The 20162-nt window shown below is 43.2% G+C and overlaps 1 protein-coding gene across 2 annotated transcripts in view; it reads left to right on the top strand.

Annotated features, from left to right (window-relative positions):
• scube1 (signal peptide, CUB domain, EGF-like 1) overlaps positions 1-20162 on the top strand; it is a gene marked incomplete at its 3' end in the record, with an annotated part of 116031 nt that overhangs the window by 56669 nt on the left and 39200 nt on the right. Inside the window, exons 5-7 of one of the 2 annotated variants that reach the window (XM_079294553.1) lie at positions 7083-7211; positions 9003-9119; positions 14276-14365. In XM_079294553.1, the coding sequence (XP_079150679.1) occupies positions 7083-7211; positions 9003-9119; positions 14276-14365 (336 nt within the window). The remainder of the gene's footprint in view (positions 1-7082; positions 7212-9002; positions 9120-14275; positions 14366-20162) is intronic. The other variant, XM_079294554.1, reaches the window with a different exon arrangement.

The following is a 20162-nucleotide window of genomic DNA, read 5'->3' as shown; positions in this document are numbered from 1 at the left end:
TTTAGGCTCGATTGTGCCGAGTCCCAGTCCTGCGTCCACCTTCTCCCTCTGCCTCGGTTTATTTGACTTCTCCCAGGTTTAAATTGATTGTAGATACTCGGCTTTCTTATGAGTTTAGTTTTCAAACAGGGTCAACGCACACTTTGGCAAACTGTTTTACGTTTTTTTTACCCCCTGGCGTTGTTGCCCTGTTCGTCTTCTGGGTTGTACAGGGTCCTACTTTGACTGTGCACCAATTCCTGCCAAAATTTTAATGTTATCTGAATTATATCGTCTGAATTATATAATGTTAAACAGAGGGGCAGTTTCTGTTTGATCTTTTGTTAATCATGTAAATGCACAATTTCCTTTGGGTACATCGATTTGGGACTTTGATGGAATTGTCTCGTTGAAAGTGGACAGCTAGAATGGCAGCGTTTAAGAAAGGACTTTTTGTTTGTGAAGGGGACTCTCTCAAAGGAATGGCACCCTAATGAGGTACTTGAAGCACTCCTGGGCCCCATGAAGGGACATTATTCACTATGGTGACCAGGGAAGGGGTGTTTCTTTGGACCAGTAATGGATGAAGTTTGGTGAGTGCTACCACACGAATGGACATCCTGAGGAGTAAAGATGCAAAAATAATGAGAATCACATTAATCTCTTATCTACAACGGACAATCTGGGCCATTGTAGGTAAAAGAAAAAAGACATTACAGAGGCGAGGGAGGGGTGTGATATTCAGAGAAACATCTCTCAGGGATTAAAGCCGTAAATTTAAGAGAAAATACTCATACTTATTATATTCTTTGAGATTAAAGTGGTATCGTTACCAGAAAAAAAATGGTATGTTGTTTTTCGTCTCAATAGGCCCAATTCGCTGCAATGTCTCTTAAAGGTCTTTAAGAGTATTTCCTCATTGCTAAATTTGATCAGGTTATCCACTGATTGCATAATACATGGTGTGATGAGGTTGATCCAATCTTGAAAAATTAAGCAGTAGTTTGGTTTCTCATCGTTTTTTACTTTAATCTTTTTCCGGGTTTTTTCTCGTAAACGTTTGACCTTTTAATCTCAAAGAATATTCAAGTTTTTTTTCTCATTAATTGGAAATGTACTCACCCCCACCCACAATGGTCCAAATACGGTATCGTTCTTATCTGACTGATTGGTTCCTTTTTTAAAAGACTCACATTTCAGTCTTTGAAATTGAAATACTTGCTACTTACTCCAGCTTTAATCTTCCACATGGTTCTTGGATTTTTGGAGAGTCTCCTCAAGGGCAAGGCCTTCACAGCCAAACACAACTATATCTAAAAAGTGTTCAGAGGAGCTCCGCCAAGGTTATACGGTTGCCTGAATGTGTCATTTTAGTAATATCCATTTCCATTTGGATCCTCATCTGCAGCAACATATACGTAGTGATGGACTATCATGATTTCCAAGATATCTACGTATGGGAATAATGGAGCTCTGAAAAGATGAATTGCACACTTTAAAGTGAGACACATTAAAGAATGATAGTGATTTATTATTGTGTTTATGTGCCAAGTGTTTGGCCTGCAGTGGCCGTGCGTTCTAGAGCAGTGATTCTTAACCATGGGGCCCACGATTGGGCCGCGAGCACCACCTAGAGGGCCGCGAAAAAATTTCAGTTTTGCACCTGTGGGCCGCGAGGGCCGCGGGACCGCATAGGTTATCAATTGAAGACACCAGAGATAATAATAATAATAATAATAACTTTAATTTATATAGCGCCTTTCAGGGGACCCAAGGCCGCTTTACAAGAGTAACAGTTTAGACAAAAACAGTTTAGACAAACAGTCAGAAAAACAAAACAAGTAAACTAGGGGCCGAAAGCCTTGGCGAACAGATGGGACTTGAGGGCCCTTTTGAAGGCGTCCAGAGTGGAGATGTTGCGGATCACCGCAGGGAGAGAGTTCCAGAGGGTGGGGGCTGCCACACTGAAAGCTCTGTCCCCGAAGGTTCGCAGTTTGGTGCGGGTGGTGGCAAGCACTGCTCTATCACTGTTCTGCTTCTATCACTGTTATCCATGAGACGCTCAGTTACAATATAGCTTCCCACCACCTGGTGGCGGTAATGCGTCAGTCAGTTGTTTAACAAGCTGCAATAAGCAGAAGAAGACACTAGCCGTGAGCCTGTAGCGAAAGTTATGGATAAGTTATTAAAAGGAAAAAATGAAGACGACAGTGGTGCCATACCCCCCCAAAACTCTAAATGTGTGCGCAAGTACAACCCTGACTTTCTTAAGTACGGCTTTGTGAACGGAGGCAACGAGGCAGAGCCGAGTGCTCAGTGTGTGGAATGTGAGCTAATGCTATCAAACGAAGCACTGAAGCCTTCGAAACTAAAGCGACACGTAGCGTCGAAACGTCCAACGCTCGTGGGAAGGCCTGTTGGGCTTCTTGTTGTGCATGCAGGTTTACATACACATGATAAGAAATTTCTTTGTGATCATCACATTCTATCATCTCATTTATTTAACAAGGGTTTTGCCTGTTCAACTCCGCGAGGACACCGGCGTCCTCGATCCCCTCCCCTTCCGTTCCTACGGCTTGTTTACGCAAATACGTCACAAAACATTGGCCGTGTTTGGTATCAAAGCATGCCCAAAATCCTCATCTTTGCAAAGAAATCATCGATTTTCTTTCATTTCTTATGGTTTCTCCACAAAAGGAGCCCACACACACACTGTCCAAAGTCGCCATAACCGCTGCAAGTCGGCTCTTGCAGCATTTAGACAGAAAAAGACACATTACAGACCCGACAACGTGCTCGCGGATGTTACCATGGAGCTACTGCCTTTAGAAAACGCTAGTACTTATAGTACAAACTGTATCTTCCTCTTATATAAGCCGTCAACCAACGTTTGCGTAACTGAGCTATTCTCATACTCGATCGTGCGCTCGGTCGCAGCCATTAAGCACAGCAAGTCCGCTACTCACACACCATGTCTTCCACCATATATACATAGTTGTTGCAATTTGCAAAGGCTAATAATAAAAGGAAAATACTATAATATCAAAATATAAAGGGAGAAACACCTTTAGTGTGTCAGAATATCATTTGGGTACCATGTGTCCATTTGGGTCTCCAAATGTCCTTTTAGAGCTCGGCCTGGATCTCTTCATGGAAGAAACACTGTAGAACGGTCATACTTTGTCCAATCTTCTTCAAATTTGAGGCAGTTGTTCACTGATGTTTAGTTACCGCCCTATACTGTCCTTTACCTGTACAGATACAGCCACAGGCAGTTATTTATACTGAAAGATACTTTTTTATTTTATGCGGACATAAATCTTAAATTTTTACTGACTCCAAAGGCCCACTGCTCTGTTTCTGTATGACCTACAGGTTGTCTGACACTTTTGATGCATATAGTCAGAGTGGGCCCCGGGACACTTTGTACTTGAAAAGTTGGGCCCCGAGGTCAAAAAGGTTAAGAACCCCTGGTCTAGAGAACTGTTCATACTATAAACTATCCAGCATAAGTTGGCCACTCGGCCTCGGCTTAATGAGCCAGCGAGGGAGAGAGAGATGGCAGCGATGGTCGAGCAAGCTAGAGATTGAATGAAGAGAGCGACCAGCATTTGTGAGAATGAAGCAGGGAATCAGAGAAATTATGTGTTATTTTCCGATTGTTTCACAGTGTTTACATTCTAAAGCACAAATAAAGAGAGCCACACCTCTGCAGACCTTTGCACTATCCTCTCAGGAAGATGCTGCCTTGACAGATTTTGCTCTCTGTCACTCTGCACACAGTGTAGGAGACAGAGGAGCAGAGGGAACACATGAGCACATGCACATGAAAACACACATGATGATGACGTGATGTAACAACTTGTTCTCATCTGTCAAATGGCAGCTTCGTATCTGACAGAGCTAAGGTGGGCCTTGTGCCTATAAATGTAATGCTTGTGTAGTAGGTAGCTTGTACAGATACCGCCACACACTTCTAGTGGATCATACATGGTGATTGAGAGGGATTCTTTTTGTCTGTCTATTGTTTTTTGAAAATTCCTCCAAATAATAGCTTTTAAGCATTTGAAATAACTTAGATCTGGCTTGATTGTATTTTTAGACATCATATCAGGCTGCAATATAGTTCCAAATCCTGTACCTGAAAGTCCTAACCACTAAATCCCCCAGCTACCAACAAACTACAGCTCTTGTACCGCAGCTCTTAATCTAGTAACAGCAGTAACTTAATCCATCAGCGCTAGTGCTGCAAACCACCAATGAAGGATGTTGAAAATTTGGACGTGTCAATGAAAATTAGCTCCAACCAGCACAAAATGAATAACAGAGTCTTTGGCTAATACAATCTAATACAACATTCAATACACACACTTTGTGAAAGAAACCGTCTTTTGCAAGTGAAGACATACAATTGTACCATGATTGGTAGACATCCGCACACCCACAAACAACCTTTCACAGTTCTTCCCAGAGCTCAGTGATATCTTTGGCCGGCTTCTCCTTTCCCGCTCGCCTCTCTGGAGAGTACTGGCCCATCCGTCCTCCCCCTCCTTGTTTCCTCCCCCAGCTTACGAAGATTTAATCGCTGTAAAATGCAGAAATTGATTAATATCCTTGATTATGGTTCAATTAAAGGCAGCAGCAAACAGAAAAGTCTTCAATCTTGATGTAAAGGAGCTGAGGGTCTCAGCAGACATGCAGCTTTCTGGAACTTTGTTCCAGATATGTGGAGCAGACCAACTGAACGCTGCTTCTCCATGTTTAGTTCTGACTCTGGGAACAGAAAGTAGACCAGTCCCAGAGAGCCGCAGAGGTGCAGAGCCCAAAAGAGTCCAAAAGACAATACCCAACCACAGTAACAGCCTGTTCACCCTGCTGCTGTCTGACAAGTGACACAGTAGTATCTGCTGTCATACCACCAGACTTGCGAGCAGCTTCTTACATTCAGACTGAGATCTGTAGAAATCCACCTCCAAGTGTGGTTTTGATTCAATTTGCAAAAATAGCATTTCATGTCTTCTTTTTTGCTGTCCAGACATTCTAAAATCAATGAGGATGCAATCTGGATATAGCAAAAACTGATTTGGGCTGGCAGTCTGAACAAGGCCAAAGACTCCTCAATTCATCCTCCACACTCCACCATAAAAATTCATTTTGTTCTCTGTTTTTTCTTGTGTAGCATAAAGGGACTACAACCTTGAAACTAGCATTTGTGAGCAGTGGAGTCCACCCATTCACAGTAACAAAAAACTTTAGTCATCTCACATGGTTGTTCTCACATGAACACATTTCTTTGCCAAAGTTACATATGTTTTGATTGTGTCATTCCAACACGTTCTCACGCCCAACTCTTCACATACGAACGCCTGGTCAGGACCACTTGGGTCACTCTTTAACACACTGGGTAGACCTTTAGCATCATTTTTCAACACGCAAGGTAATCTCATGTTGTCAAGAATTTACAAAACTACTTTTGGGTTGAAGCAAGAAAAACTACTTGGAATTTATGAAAATATTTTGTTTTTGGTTAAAATAAGCACATTTGTTACATAGCTCAATTTGGGCATGTAAGTTGAATATGTTATGTAAGCGAAGTAAGTTTAGTACGTTATGGAACTTAAACAAAAAAAGTCAGTCAAAATAAGTCAACGGGGACTTTTGGTTTCAAATGGGACATGAACAACCGTCTCTTGGGCAAAAGTCCTGTCACTTTTATTACTATTATTATATTATACTAGTAATATAACTTTTAATTTCTTTTAACTTGTCTTGTTCTGTGTTTTTCTGTCTAACTATGTGTTTCTTGTGTTGCTGCCTGTCTTGGCCAGGTCTCCCTTGCAAGAGAGATTTTTAATCTCAATGGGACTACCTGGTTAAATAAAGGTTTTTAAAAAAAAAGAAAAGATTTTTTTAAATTTTTTTTTATTCAAACGTATTGTTCAGTTCGTCATGCGTACCGAACCGTGAGCCTCGTACCGAACGGTTCAATATGAATACGCGTATTGTTACACCCCTAATATATATATATATATGGATATATATATCCATATATATATATATATATAATTTGGGTATATCGATATTCAAGAAGTCTGGTAAGGTCTCTGTATAGTAAACTGTCAAATCAAATAAAGAAAGTACACATCAATTATATTTTAACAAATATTCTCATTTTTCAAATTTAACTGGATGGATTATAAATAATACATAGAAATACATGAATAAATGTTCTTCTCATTTCAAGTAAAATAACGGCTGGATTAAAAAATAAATTACGTAACACAATTCATTTTAGATAAATTATGTTCACTGAATTGCCCTGCAGCTTTAAAGTCAGTTCATTCAGGGTGAAGTGAATAAGCCACGATATTATATTTTTCTCATCTTCTAAAAAGAGAAAGTAGTGTTGGAAGAATTCACTTATATGAGTCAGTCCAGTCAGAGTCCAATGACTCTGGTCTCTCTGGTCATTTTCTCTTTTGGAAATCGTTCTGTGATTTGACTTTCACAACTCTCACTTCAACAGTCCTGCTCTGCTGTCTATTTCCTCGTCTCTCCCCCGTGTGTCACGGTGTGTGTACATCTCACTCAAGTCAGGAAACTTGTCAGAATGCCCATATTTGATTGGCTGAGCTGCATCACGTGTGATTCACAACGCATTGGTCAGTGTTTTTCCTGCACCGCTGAACAAGTGCCGTAAATGCTGGAATAATTTCGCTGCATAAAAAATGCCCTTCAAAATAAAATCACAATTTTTTTTTTTTTTTTTTTTGTCAGGCAAAGGCCCGCGACCCACTGAAAACGGGTCCGCGACCCACTTTTGGGTCACGACCCACCAGTTGAGAATCACTGATTTAGAGGATGTTTTCAAATCCCCTTCATGGGTCAACAATGAATTTGAAGTTGGTGGGTCGTTTGCTAATGTTACTTCCAACTGTTACTTAATATTTAGTTATGAATATTTATGTGATGCTCTTTTCTAATTATAGTGTCGTAACTTAAGTGTGCCAGTGGAGATGATGACGTGTCAGCTGAGATCACCTCTGTTCAATCAGACGAAAGTTCCATAACTCTCTGTTCCTGTGTCCCTCTCCCCTCAACAGAGGGGATGAACTGCATGAACAAGGACCACGGCTGTGCCCACATCTGCAGGGAGGCACCAGGCAAAGGTGGGGTGTCGTGCGAGTGCCGTCCTGGCTTTGAGCTGGCCAAGAACCAGAAAGGCTGTACATGTACGTATTGCACCTGACCTCTTTATTATTGCAGTGCTGGCCTACATCCCCACATTGACACACACACACACACACACACACACACACACACACACACACACACACACACACACACACACACACACACACACACACACATACACCAGGAAGTGAGTGGGCTTTAAGGTCAGCCTTTAGTCTCTGATTTATGTGTAGGTTTTGTTGACATTTGTTGACATTCAGCTATGTTCCCACTACATGACTTTCTTCACGGTACACTGTAATCAGGAGTCATGACTGACCGGCGACAGGGACTCTTTCACCAGGAGGAATACCCAATGACCACGTTTAGTCTCAAAAACACGTACACTACAGGATTATTTCTTCTAAAAATAGTCATGCTTTTTGATGTTGTCGTTGGCAAACAAGTTCACACAACAGCTGGTTTCCACCCGTCTTTACTGTGTTTCTTAGGTGTAAAAACTAATTTAGTCCGGCTTTGTAGTAGGAGACCCCTCCGCCAGCTTTCCCCTCAACCCGTGTCTTGGGCTCTCATTGGCCATAGTTCGTAGACAGGCTACCCGACAGGTCCAGATATTTAGCCTGATAGTTATCTGGAATGCGTCTGCGATGCATCTATGATGTGTCTGCAATGCATCTACAATTTGCCCCTGATCCGGGGCTTTTGTTGGGGAGCTCAATCATTATCAGTGAGTTGAAAATCATGGTTAAAGTCATGTAGTGTGAACTAGCTATTAAATAAGCAGCTCACAGACATTGGATGTCTTTATTTCCCACATGTAGTCAAACGCACTTTTGCGTAACGCTCTCTGTCATCTGTTAATCTTTAGTCAATTGACTTGTCACTTTATTTTAAGATTCACATGGCAGCGAGGTATTAAATATTTGCTCCATAGACTTGAATTTATTGAGGTTACGTACTGGTGTGATGAGGGATCTAAACTGTTCCTGTAATCAACATCTGTAATAGCAATGATGGACAAGTTCCAGGAGGCCTTCAGCGGTAAAATATGAGGGTGGACATTTAATACCAAAATCAGCAAAGCGTTTCAGGCCAAGCTGAAGGTGCAGAAGGATTCAGTGGAGAGAATTCATGTCTCGAACTCCCCCCTCACGGCTCCATCCCTGTATCTCACTCTTCACGCTGAGTGCCTGCAGCCATGGAATTTAGGGCTGCTGCTGAGGGGGGGGGGGGTTATTTACACTTTGTTTGGCAACACATCTTGTTCTCCTCTCAGACGGTGAGAGTGTCAAGATTGTGAAAGCATCTGAAAGTCTCTAATGCATCACCCGCTGTGGTAAAATTCATTAATGGCGAGGGACACAGTGCTGTGCCGGCCTGTTGAGCATATGGCGGCACAGAACGGCAGTAAACAAGTGATGAAATGAGAAGCTACTTATGTCTACACACACACACACACACACACACACACACACACACACACACACACACACACACACACACACACACATCTTTCCTTCCTTCTCCTCTCTCTCTGTCCATTTTCACCATTCAGTTTTTCTGATTGCCACATCCTCTCTCTCCTTCACTCTCCTCATTGTTTCTTGTCCTAACTGCTTTGGTGTTGTTCCTAAGCCTAAGCCAACCTTAACGATACAGATGGAAAGTCAGAAAACAGGTTTTATTTTTTAAACAGAGATGTTGTTCTGGAAGGCATGGACCAACAACGTATTTTGTCACATTGGAGAATTTATTAGAATCAACATACAGCTAAGAAATACAGCTAACAACCCAGAAGAAACCAATGAATGTGTGTGTGTTGTCTCCAGTGACGTGTAACTATGGCAACGGCGGTTGCCAGCACACATGTGACGACACAGACACCGGTCCGGTGTGTGGCTGCCACCAGAAGTACGCCCTGCACTCAGACAGCAAGACCTGCATCGGTGAGTGACATCCAAGACGGCTTCCAAGTTCACACACATATGCACACACACACATTGACTCTGAAGCCCTCACAGCTGTAACATGTGTTGATAGAAGGCCCTTAACACTGTCACACACTGTCCAGCTGATAAAAGACATGAGGAAGAAGTGTGTTGGGGTTGGAGGTGGTCAGTGACAGACAGATCATCTATGAGCTCTCCAATCATTCATCGGGTTTAGCTGTCCTATTGGTTTTAATTGTTTTTCCCCTGGACTCTGTCTCAGTCAGTTCCAACGCTCACTTGGATGTTGTTTCAGCATTTTATTGCTTACTATCTCTGGTCAACTTTGCTGCACTAATGTTCTGTTGAAAAGCAGTACCAAATATACAAAGTGGTCAGCTGGTTACTGTTTTGTGTTGATGTTAGAGTATGGTGTGTAGATTTATTGAACATTCTGGCTGTTCTCACTCCCAACTTGTCACATACAGATGTTCGGTCAATGGCCCTACATTTCAAACAAGGACGCTACACGTAGTCCTCTAGCGCCAGTTTTGGACATGCAAGCTGACCTCTAGTCACTCCTCGGCAACGCCAGACGAGATCTGTAGTCTCTCCAGCGTTTGGTTCAACCTCGGGCCTCTTATCAGTTGGACATGCCTGGAAAACCTCTAAAGGACGACGTCCAGAAGGCATCCTTATCAGAGGTCAAAACCACCTCAGCTGGCCCCAGCGGCTCTACCCCGAGCTCTTTCCGGATGTCTGAGCCCCTCACCCTATCTTTAAGGCTGAGCCCAGCCACCCTACAAAGGAAGCTCATTTTGCTGCCCATCACTACCCAAAGCTCATGATCATAGCTGAGGGTTGGAACGTAGATGGACCGGTAAATTGAGAGCTCCGCCTTAGCTCCCTCTTCACAGGCTCCATTTTAACCTTGGGTTACTATAAAGAGAGACAAAGTCTGCGTAGGCAGGAAGTCGGGGTGGATGGATGGGTCAAAGAAACACAGGACTTTCACCCAGAAGGCGAATGTTTGTGTCCCGAGTGGAACCAAAACTCAACAATGTCTTATTGTAAGTTGTGTAACATACTTATTTCACGTACTTAATTTATGCAACTAACTTAAGTGTCACTTAGTAATTAAGTAAACTGCGTCACGTAGCCTACGTGATGCAGTTTACTTAATTACTTACTTATCTTAACGTTACGTAATCAACAAATTTATTCAATTGGGATTACATTTATTTAATCCCAAACCATCATCTTTTCCCAAACCTAACCAAGTAGTTTTGTTGCTTGAATCTAAACAAGTAGTAACGTGACATAGTAGCCAAAGTAACATACTTAAGTTATGTTGCATACGTAATGTTGCCCTGCACGCTGAAAAATGACGCCAAAAACCAGCTGGTTTAAAAGTGGGCCGTATGTGACAGGTTGGGAGGCAGAACGTGTTGGTTGAACACAATGTTTCCCTTTGTGTTGGAATTATCAATTTGAAGGTGTTAATGAATCCGTACTGGGCTCAGATATGAGCAGTAGTCAGCACTGTTAATGACACCACATGCTTTAGCTCATCACATATGTTTCGTCTAAAACGCTCGTGCAACAATAGAACCTTTCAGATCATTTTTTAAGATGTGGGCCTACACCGTAACACTCTAAGTAGATATAAGAGTTCCTTTGAACTTTGAGGTAGCATCTCTTCAATTTGGTTAAATTGCATAGATGAGAGCAAAAGGCCCTTGGTGGCACCAAAACACCCAAAAAAAATACCTTTTCTAAAAGACCTGTGTGGATTCCCACTTGATACACAAAAGGTGTTCATAGCATTTAATTGTAGGCAAAAAATCCCCCTTGGAATCAGAATTTGTGTGGACTCCCCTCCTGCCAAAATCTCTAACCTGGCATGATTACAGGTCACCAAGTCTCTGTCCCATTAGTGGGCTGCTTGGGAGTCCATGTGATTTTAGTTTACAAGTTTTGGCTCATTTGTAATTGGGCAGTTTAAACTTAATGAACTCTAAAAAAATCAAGTAAACTTTTCCATGTGGTTTAGACCAAAGAGAGCGATTTAACACTTTGTTACATGTAACATGGCGAGGTAATAACCACCTGCACACCCAGAGGACACATACAGTTTGTCTCATTCCTGACTGTCAACTGAGAAACGTCTCAGTACGATGCTGTTGATAACACACATGGACATACAATTATCTGATGTCATTTTGATGTGCTGTCCTTCCTGCTGTGTCCGTACACTGGAAACACCTCTTTCTCTCTTTCTCTCTGTCGGTCTCTCTCTGTCTGTCTGTCGTCTTCTTTCTCTCTCTCTGTCTCTCTGTCTGTCTGTCTCGCTCTGGCTCTCTCTCTGTCTCTTGCCCTCACCACTCAAGCAGATTGACTGCCAATAACCCCCTTTTGTTTCCAGCTGCTTTGAAGAAATGAAACAGCATCAAGGAAAGGCTGCGAAGAGGAAACAGAATAAGAGGGAACCCTCCCTTTTCCCAACATCTTGTGTATTTTCTTTCTCTCTCTCTCTCTCTCTCTCTCTCTCTCTCTCTCTCTCTCTTCATACTTTGACAAGAGAAAGGACCTCAGTATCTCTGGTCTGGGTGTCCTAACTGCTCTATGGACCTCCCTTGAACCCCCCCCCCCCCCCTTCTCACCACCCTCCCTTTTACCCTTTCTGTGTAGCACTGTCCTTCTGCTCCTCCTTTCTTCTCCCTCCTCCTCCTCCTCCTCCTCCTGCTGCTTTCTGGTGATAGTACCTGATTGCCTGTCTTGTCTGAGCATCCGTGTTTAAACCAAATCAGGTGGATTTAAAGGATTAATCTTCAGCGCACAAGAGGACAGAGTGACTCTGGGTGGGTTGGGGTTCGGGGGGGTGGGGGATCACGGGTGGTCAAAAACGGACATCTCAATTGCAGCCTGGTCTTAGTCAAAGCTCCCAAAGAAAGCAAAAACCTAACCTCCTCCTCCTCCTCCACCTCCTCTCTCTCTACCTCCTCATCCTCCACCTCCTCACAAGTCCCGAACAAAAAAAAGCGAGCGACTCGTCGAAAACCCCGAAACGTCATATCGACCTCCATGCCTCATCTCCATCAGCCCGCTTTCTTGCGCCGCACCCCTTCATAGAGAGGCAGGGACTTGCACCCTTCTTTCTACTGCATGTGTCCACTCACGTGTGCCACATCATCCAACTGTCTGCCACTGCTTCTTCCACTAATCAGCATCTGTCTGTCTGTCTGTCTGTCTGTCTGCTTGTCGAGCTGCATGGGCGAGCCTGCGCTTCATTTTCCCTTTGAATTGCAGTACATTTTTTATTGCTGTTGTTGTTTTTAGTGACCCTGGTCCTCCTGCATTTTAAATTTTTATTTTTATTTTTTTTACCATTCTCCTCCTAGCTTTAGTAGTGTAGAGTGATTTAACTCTTCCCCCCTTCCTCGTCCTGTGTAGGTCCGGCTCTCTAAACCCTCCCCCACCCTCCCCCCTCTCTCTGTGGGCCTCTGAACCACTGCTTAGCCCTGTAGACTCCCCTCTTCTCAACCTGTCTTACACATCCACCCCTCACACACACACACACACACACACACACACACACACACACACACACACACACACATATACACGCACACACATTTCATCTCCATTTTTTCACACACTCAAGAAAGCAGACGCTCAAAAGCATGCAGACTGGTATGCACTAGCTCTTGATTTAACACACACACACACACACACACATTCACACAGACACATTTCACCCATTAGCTGAGCACCAGAAAGCTTCCTTTCATTCCCGGAGTGTACTTCAGAGACTACTCCACTTTGTCCATCAAGCGCCTGAGAGGAGAGAGAGAGAAAACGGTAGTGGGCCAGGCCCGGGGAATGGGACATTAATTACCCCTTTAACCCCCCTCCCTCCCTCCCTCCCTCCCTCCCCCCATCACAACTCATAGGACCGTGTGTATACATCAAAGCCCAGTCCTATAGCGGCAAGTGGCGTCCATTCACAGAGAGACGCTCATTCAGGCCCTAATGACTCAGGCCCCAATGAAAGGCCGCCTCCATCCCCGCCATCGCCAAAACCCACCATCCCTACGCCGCACCACATACATGCAATCTCAAGAGCTATCCTACCTCCTTCGCCAAGGCAAACCCACCTCCCCCCCACACCACCACCACCACCGCTTTGGGAACGTGGTTTTTCCAGCGTTGACTGTCAAAGCCAGTTGTGATGTGTTCCATAGACAAACAGGCAACCAGCGCTGCCCCCAGACTACCTCCTCCTGCTTGTTTTTTGTTTTTGTTTCTTTGCATGCCCTCCCTACACTCCCCCTTCAAACCCCATTTCTCAGTGTCTGCACCCCTGTTTCCCTCACATACCTCTCCTATTGCGGGCCATGATGGGACTGATCCGGTCTTTCCTCATTCTTCTCTCCCTTGCACTCTCTCTCTCTCTCTCTCTTACTCCCTACTCTGTTCATCGTTCCCTCTCGATCATCTCGTCATCTTTCGGCCCTCGTTTGACCTCTCGTCCTCCTCCCCATGTACCACCCTTTCTCCTCTTTCCTGTTGTCACCGTCACCCCCCTTTTCCTTTGCTTCCGTCTTTGTTCCCACATTCAAGGCAGCTTGTCTTGGAAATGTTGGACATGTATCCTCCCACCCTCTCTTTCTCGTCTTCCTCCTCCATCCTAACGCAAGGGAATCATTGCTGACAAAGTGTGGCTGTTTGATATGGAAGACAGACACTCCATCGGCGACAACAGCAACATCAACATCAGAGTTAAAATCCCCCTTAACGTTCACCCCAACCCATTCCATCCCCCAAACCCCACACCTCTAACCATCCTTGTTTTTGTTGACTTTCTTCATATGTAAGCCCTGAACCTCCTCCCCTCCCTCCCTACCTACTTGCCTACCTACCGCTTCATTTTGTAAGCTACACACTGATCATTTTATCCATTTTGTTTTGTTCTTCTGTTTGCTCTGGGGGTTTTATCATTTGTTTGGGGATTAACATGCTAACAGGGATTTTGGCGCTTCTTCATCGCTTCTTTGCTTCTTGGCTTTTTTTTTTTTTTTTGCTCAAACGCCAAGAGGGGCTGAAGGTCTGGTCATTTGGGCTTCTCATTAACCTGCTGCTCACTGTTTGTCCCCTTGTCACTTGTGTTTTAGAGAAAGATGAGGCTGCAATTGAGAGCTCTGAGTTCAATGCCACGTCAGTAGCTGATGTGGACAAGCGGGTGAAACGGCGGCTACTTATGGGTAACTCTTTTCTTCCTCTTTCTATGTGTTGCCATGGCGCTTGTGCTTGTATCCCCGACTCCACTCTTCTCCGTTCTTCCTCGTCTCTCTGTCTTTATTTTGTTAATTTTTTTTCTTTTAAATCTTTGATGCCCACTGTGTTTCCCACAGTCTTGCACAGTTTTGTTGCAACTGTATCTAAAGTGATGAAAACAGAAAAAAAGAGGTCACTTTTTCCTTAAACTGGTCCTCCCTAACTCTACCTACCAAATCTCTGGATGGCTCTAGGGTTTTCTTATGACTAACATTTACACTCCCAGTTGCACCTTACTCCAAATGTTTTGTGCTCCATTCCGGTGCTCCATTTGTGACCCCAACTTGCCCCATGATTACAGAACTACACCATAAACATTTTGCACTGCACTTGGTAGACTATTCTCAAAACCATAATTCTCAAAAGGGGCAGTAAAGCGAGACCTCTCTACTCAGTGAGTCTTCTTTTTTTTGGGATCAAATGTTTCTTGATTTTCAAGATATGCATTCAAAATCAACCATAAGTTACTATGTATATATATATATATATATATATATATATATATATATATATATATATATATATATATATGCATATGCACACATACATACAAATAGTAAATAAATAAAATAAAAAATATCTAATAATAATAAAAAACATAGTAATATACACACATACACACCCTTATGCTGTGTTCACACCAAACTTCATCGCGCCGCATATTTGCGTCAATTGCGCCGCCGGTCAAAACGCCGCGGACCATTTGTGCTCATTCGCGTGAATCGCGCTGGACACGCCGGAGAGGGGGCGTGGCTTATCGCCCCGAAAGCCGTTCAACTGTCCGCCATTAACCACGAAAAAAAATAACCTCTATGTCTGCTAAGTACGTGTTGTGGAAACTAAACGCCGTCATGTCTGGGTTCTCCGTGGTGTTTATCGAGCTGTATTCACTGTGTCTAGCAAGCCACACGTCGCTGTTTACTCCAGCTGTATGAACACAAAATAAACTGATTTGGCTGTGATTTAACGGCAATAAAGCGACAAAAAGGGACTCCGAAGTAACTACGTAATGATGCCGATTTGTACTTGTCTTCTCAATGGAGCTGGATGGATCGGTGCTAGGCTATGCTAACATTGTAGCAGCTCCACCAACAGTCAGAATAACGTCATGTAGACGTAAATACGGCAGCGTCTATTCATTGTTTGTACCGTATGGTTTACACACACACATGTATACACATAGTTTGGTCCGGTCTCTGTTGATATGAGGTATCGTAGCGCTCTGGGTGAACACAGACGGCTACAGGATTTATTTCCTGATTCAACAACGGCAGGAAGTCAGTGATGACATGGGGGAGCAACTCAACGCTGATAGGCTATCGCGCCACAGCGTCACGCGATTATTTCGCAGAAGTTAAAAAATTTCAACTTGCACGTTTGGGGCGATTTGGCGTTTGACGCATCAATCGCGCCATCGCAAATTCGCGCCGCGCCAGTCTCATCGCGTCTGTGCATAGACTTTGTATGTAATCTATACGCGCGAATAATAATTATTCGCGCCGCATTTGGTGTGAACGCAGCATTACTCCGTAATCCCCCCCCCCCTCCCACAATTGGCGACAACAAATAATGCTTGGTGACTAGCGAGTGCCTAAAGACTCACGTGACTAGCAATTGCCTAACAATTCACATGACTAGGGATTGCCTAACAATTCACATGACTAGCGATTGCCTAACAATTCACATGACTAGGGATTGCCTAACAATTCACCTGACTGCCGATTGCCTAAAGATTCACATGACTAGCGATTGCCTAACAATTCACCTGACTGCCGATTGCCTAAAGATTCACTTGACTAGCGATTGCCTAACGATTCACCTGATTGCCTAACGAAAATCCTTTGTTTGTCTGACCCATCCAACTCCCCTCCCACCCTTCCTGTTTTGACTACCTCGCTCTTTATACTACGCAGTTGCTCTGAGTGTCTAATAATGACAACAGTGGGTTTATATTCGCGTCAGTTGAAGATGGAAGATTCCGTTGAGAATCGGTGTCAAACGCTGAGGGGCACCGAACAATCATCGGTATTTGACGAGTTGGGAGTGAGACCCAGTTGTGATATAATGGTGGGAAAGCTCACCAGTGACATCTGTTTCAACCCATCTTTTCATAAATGAATCAATGTTTTTCCTACAACCTGATCAATTTGACAGACTTAAATGGGTCTTTCGATCAAAGTTGTGCTTTTTACTTTCGTCCTCTCCTGTTTTAAATTGAACCTTTCTTTTATTTTCTGAGACAGTAGTACATCGGAAAGCCCTCCTGGTGCCCCAGTACTCCAAAACGATGTGCTACACTCTGTCGTCTATTAAACCATGTTCCATTCTTATATACACATTTCACTTCAGCAGGTTCTGTCCAGTGTGGAGGAAGAGTGAAGAATTTGATTCTAACAGATCTATCTGTCCGTCCTTCTCTCTCCTCCCTCTATGACCTTTAAACTGAGTATTGGATTTCTCCTAAACCCTGCTTCACCTCCTGTTGTACCAGCATGTCGCCTGTATCCTGTAGTGTTCCAGGGCTGCCCTACTGTAGGTCATGGACAACTCACTGGGATTACATTACAAAAACCTCACAACAGTGAATCAAGTTTTTAAGCCGTTTGGAGGTTTTGCTTTCAAATCAATCAGCCACGGCAGCACCACTGTTTTCAAACTTCGACACGGTTGAAGATTTGAAAGGGTCTGAGGACACTATGCCATACAGATGGCCATTCTCCAAATTGCTGAATGGTTTAATGTCCAGCTGGTTCCTCCCTCAGTCTACCTCAGAAAGGTGCACAGATAGAAACAACGGAAGTTTCCAACAAAAATAAAAGTCAGCCAAAACAAATTTTGTTCAGGTTGAATTTGGAATTCACGGACGAGATTAAACACTTATTAATGTCCTAGTATTTGGATACTTACCCTAACCCTAACGATGTGATGACCAGTACTGTCTGTGTTTGAATTAAACGTTTGAGGCCTCCATCATGCCCGTTTGCATGAACAAACAGACACGTGTGGATGCTGAGAGCGTGGAGGGCATCCCGCTGCTGCTCCGGCACAGCCAGAACAGCAGCAGCGTGTTCGATTTGACACGGCCATCAGTTTGTCTGCTTCCTCTGACACACGACACTCCTGTCTCTGCCCCCGCTGCCATTACATGGCGCAAAAACTTCAGAGTGAGGCTCTGATTAAAAAGGCGCTGCTGAGCCGAGGACAGGATAGAGAAAGCGTGGGAGTGAGAATGGCGGGAAAGGGAGGGGAGAGGAAGGAGTGTGGGGAAGACTTGATGAAAAGCAATCCGGAGACATTTCATAATGTAGAGTTTGAAGGAAAATCAGGAGCCAGGTGCTGGACATATGTGAGCAAAGTGTCAAAAGAGAGACTCAGTGGTGCTACAGTTTTTGTGGCCCTGGATTCCCAATATACCTCTCGACAGATGGAGCGAAGCTGAGGTGTGTGCGTGCACAGTGGGTGTATCCATACAGCGTGATTCCAGGCCAGAGCTATGCTGACTGACAGCTGATTAGTTGCCCATCACGGGGCAAAAGGGGGGGATCTCGTTGAGCGCCGGCAGATGATTGTGCCCCTCTCACCTTTTCCCAACACTGCAGCAGTTGCTGTTACATGGCACAATGCTTTAGTATACACATTGCACATCGTTTTCTCTCACACTCTCCAGCTTTAATCAATAGAACGTGTGTCCTCTCACGGAAAGAGCGGTCAGCGTTTCCAATGCAAGGAGTGTGACGGACATGTGTATACTTGCTGTCTTCCCTCCCATTCCTCTGCCCCTCGCTGACACACAGATGGAGTCGCCGCCCTTGTTCTGTCTGCAGGAGGAGAGTTGTGTTCAGTTGCTTTCATGTTTCCAACATCCCCTAACCGGAAATGTTCCCTTCCTGTTTTTCATATTGATTTCATAGAGTCAAAGAACCTGATGACTGGTCTTTATCATCTCAGTATCCCAAATGAAATTTGGAATAAAATCACTTTGAAAAATCATGAATGTACATGATCGGGTTCATCACCGATCAGAATTCACAAGTTAACCACAGAGTTGCTAACCCACCTGTGTGACAGGTGACATGCTACAGAAGGGAGTATGGAAATACGGAAATAATAAGTTGTTACTTCATGATCTGTTTGATATTTCATCAATTATGCTCAACAGAAATTAGTGGAATTCAATTAAATTTGGGAATTGACTCAAAAGTCATGTCATGTCAATTGCACAGAATGGGCAGTGGGCCGTTTCAGATGAATACTTGAAGTGGAGATGAAATTAAAAATGCCCTTTTCACTGTTTTAGACATCCCAGGTCATATTACTTATCAATATATTTAAAAAACAAAAAAACGAAGTTTCTTCGTATTCTTTCATATAAAAATCCAATCATCTTTTCTTCCTGTAAAACAATATCTTGATACTATATACATGACTAAATAATTGCATCGGAATTTTTTTTTAAAGTATTTTAAAAACAAATAAATTGACAACAGGATTAGAATTTACATCTAAGATGTATCTAAATATTGTTTATACAGCAGCAACAGTTATGTTTACAACAGCAAAGGCATTAATATCTCACTGGAAATAAATGGAAAATGTAAATTAAAAAAATAACATTTCTGGTTTGTCTCAGAGACGTTTACAAAAAAACAGCTTTTGGCCGATTGTTCATGCTCTGCTTGTGTAAACATAACAGTGGTAGCCGATTGAATTCGGTTCGCAGATGTATTAATACTGTTTGGGCTTTTTACTCTCAAATATTTTATTGCACATACAGTAACAGCATAGTTGCTGTCAACTCAAATATCCTTCACTTCACCTGGTTCACTTTACCCAGTGGTGGGCCGTGCATTTTATACCTAAATATGTCCCCAGAGCAACACTGGACGTAACAATGGTTTTGGAATGCATCACTACCTTCAGATAACATAAAACGCAAAAGTCTCTCGCTAGAGCCAGTGTTCGTTCTGGGCTGCTGTAGAAACATGACGGCGCAGGCTGACGAAAACAGCTAACGAAAAGGTGGTAATACACTGATTAAAACATAGGTTTAAACATTAATATTGTATTCCATTGCTGCCAATTCATCCCCCTAAATGTTACACTTTTTCTTTAAGCTAATATCAACCAATATCCAGCAATCAATCTGCAACTTTTAGCAACAAAGGGAGGTGTGTGTCGAGCCTCAGTCCTCCGTAGCTCTGTATTGCACTGCATTCTAAGTCTACCCACCGTTTCATTGGGGGGTACTCACAGTACAGAAGATAAAGACGCTCTAACTTCCATTTCACTGAGACTTTAAAGGAATAGATTTAACATTTTAGGAAATCCACTTTGCTTTCTTGCTAAGAGTTACTGTAGACGAGAAGATCGATACCAGTCACATGTCTGTAAATATCAGGGAGACACTAATCACGACAAGTTGCTCCCTGGGCAATTCACAGCAGCCCACTGCTCCTACATACTGAGGTCAAATTTCATGTATGTATGTCACAATAAAATAAAGTTGAAGTTTGAAGGTTGCCAACGCAGTTTAAAAAATAGTGTTAAATTTGTGAACTTTTGAGATGCTGCAAAAGGTTGACCTATTCCTTTAATCTTTGCCACAACTGACTCTAGACATCATGCTGAAGCAAAAACACATTCATATTATAAAATACAATAATGCGTTTATTTTGAATAGGAAGGGAACCTTTTAACCACGACACACACTCTGTATTACTGCTT

This window comes from Melanostigma gelatinosum, assembly GCF_949748355.1.
Source record: "Melanostigma gelatinosum genome assembly, chromosome: 22".
NCBI lineage: Eukaryota > Metazoa > Chordata > Actinopteri > Perciformes > Zoarcidae > Melanostigma > Melanostigma gelatinosum.
The sequence above is the reverse complement of the archived record's forward strand: the minus strand, read 5'-3'. Positions and strand labels throughout refer to the sequence as shown.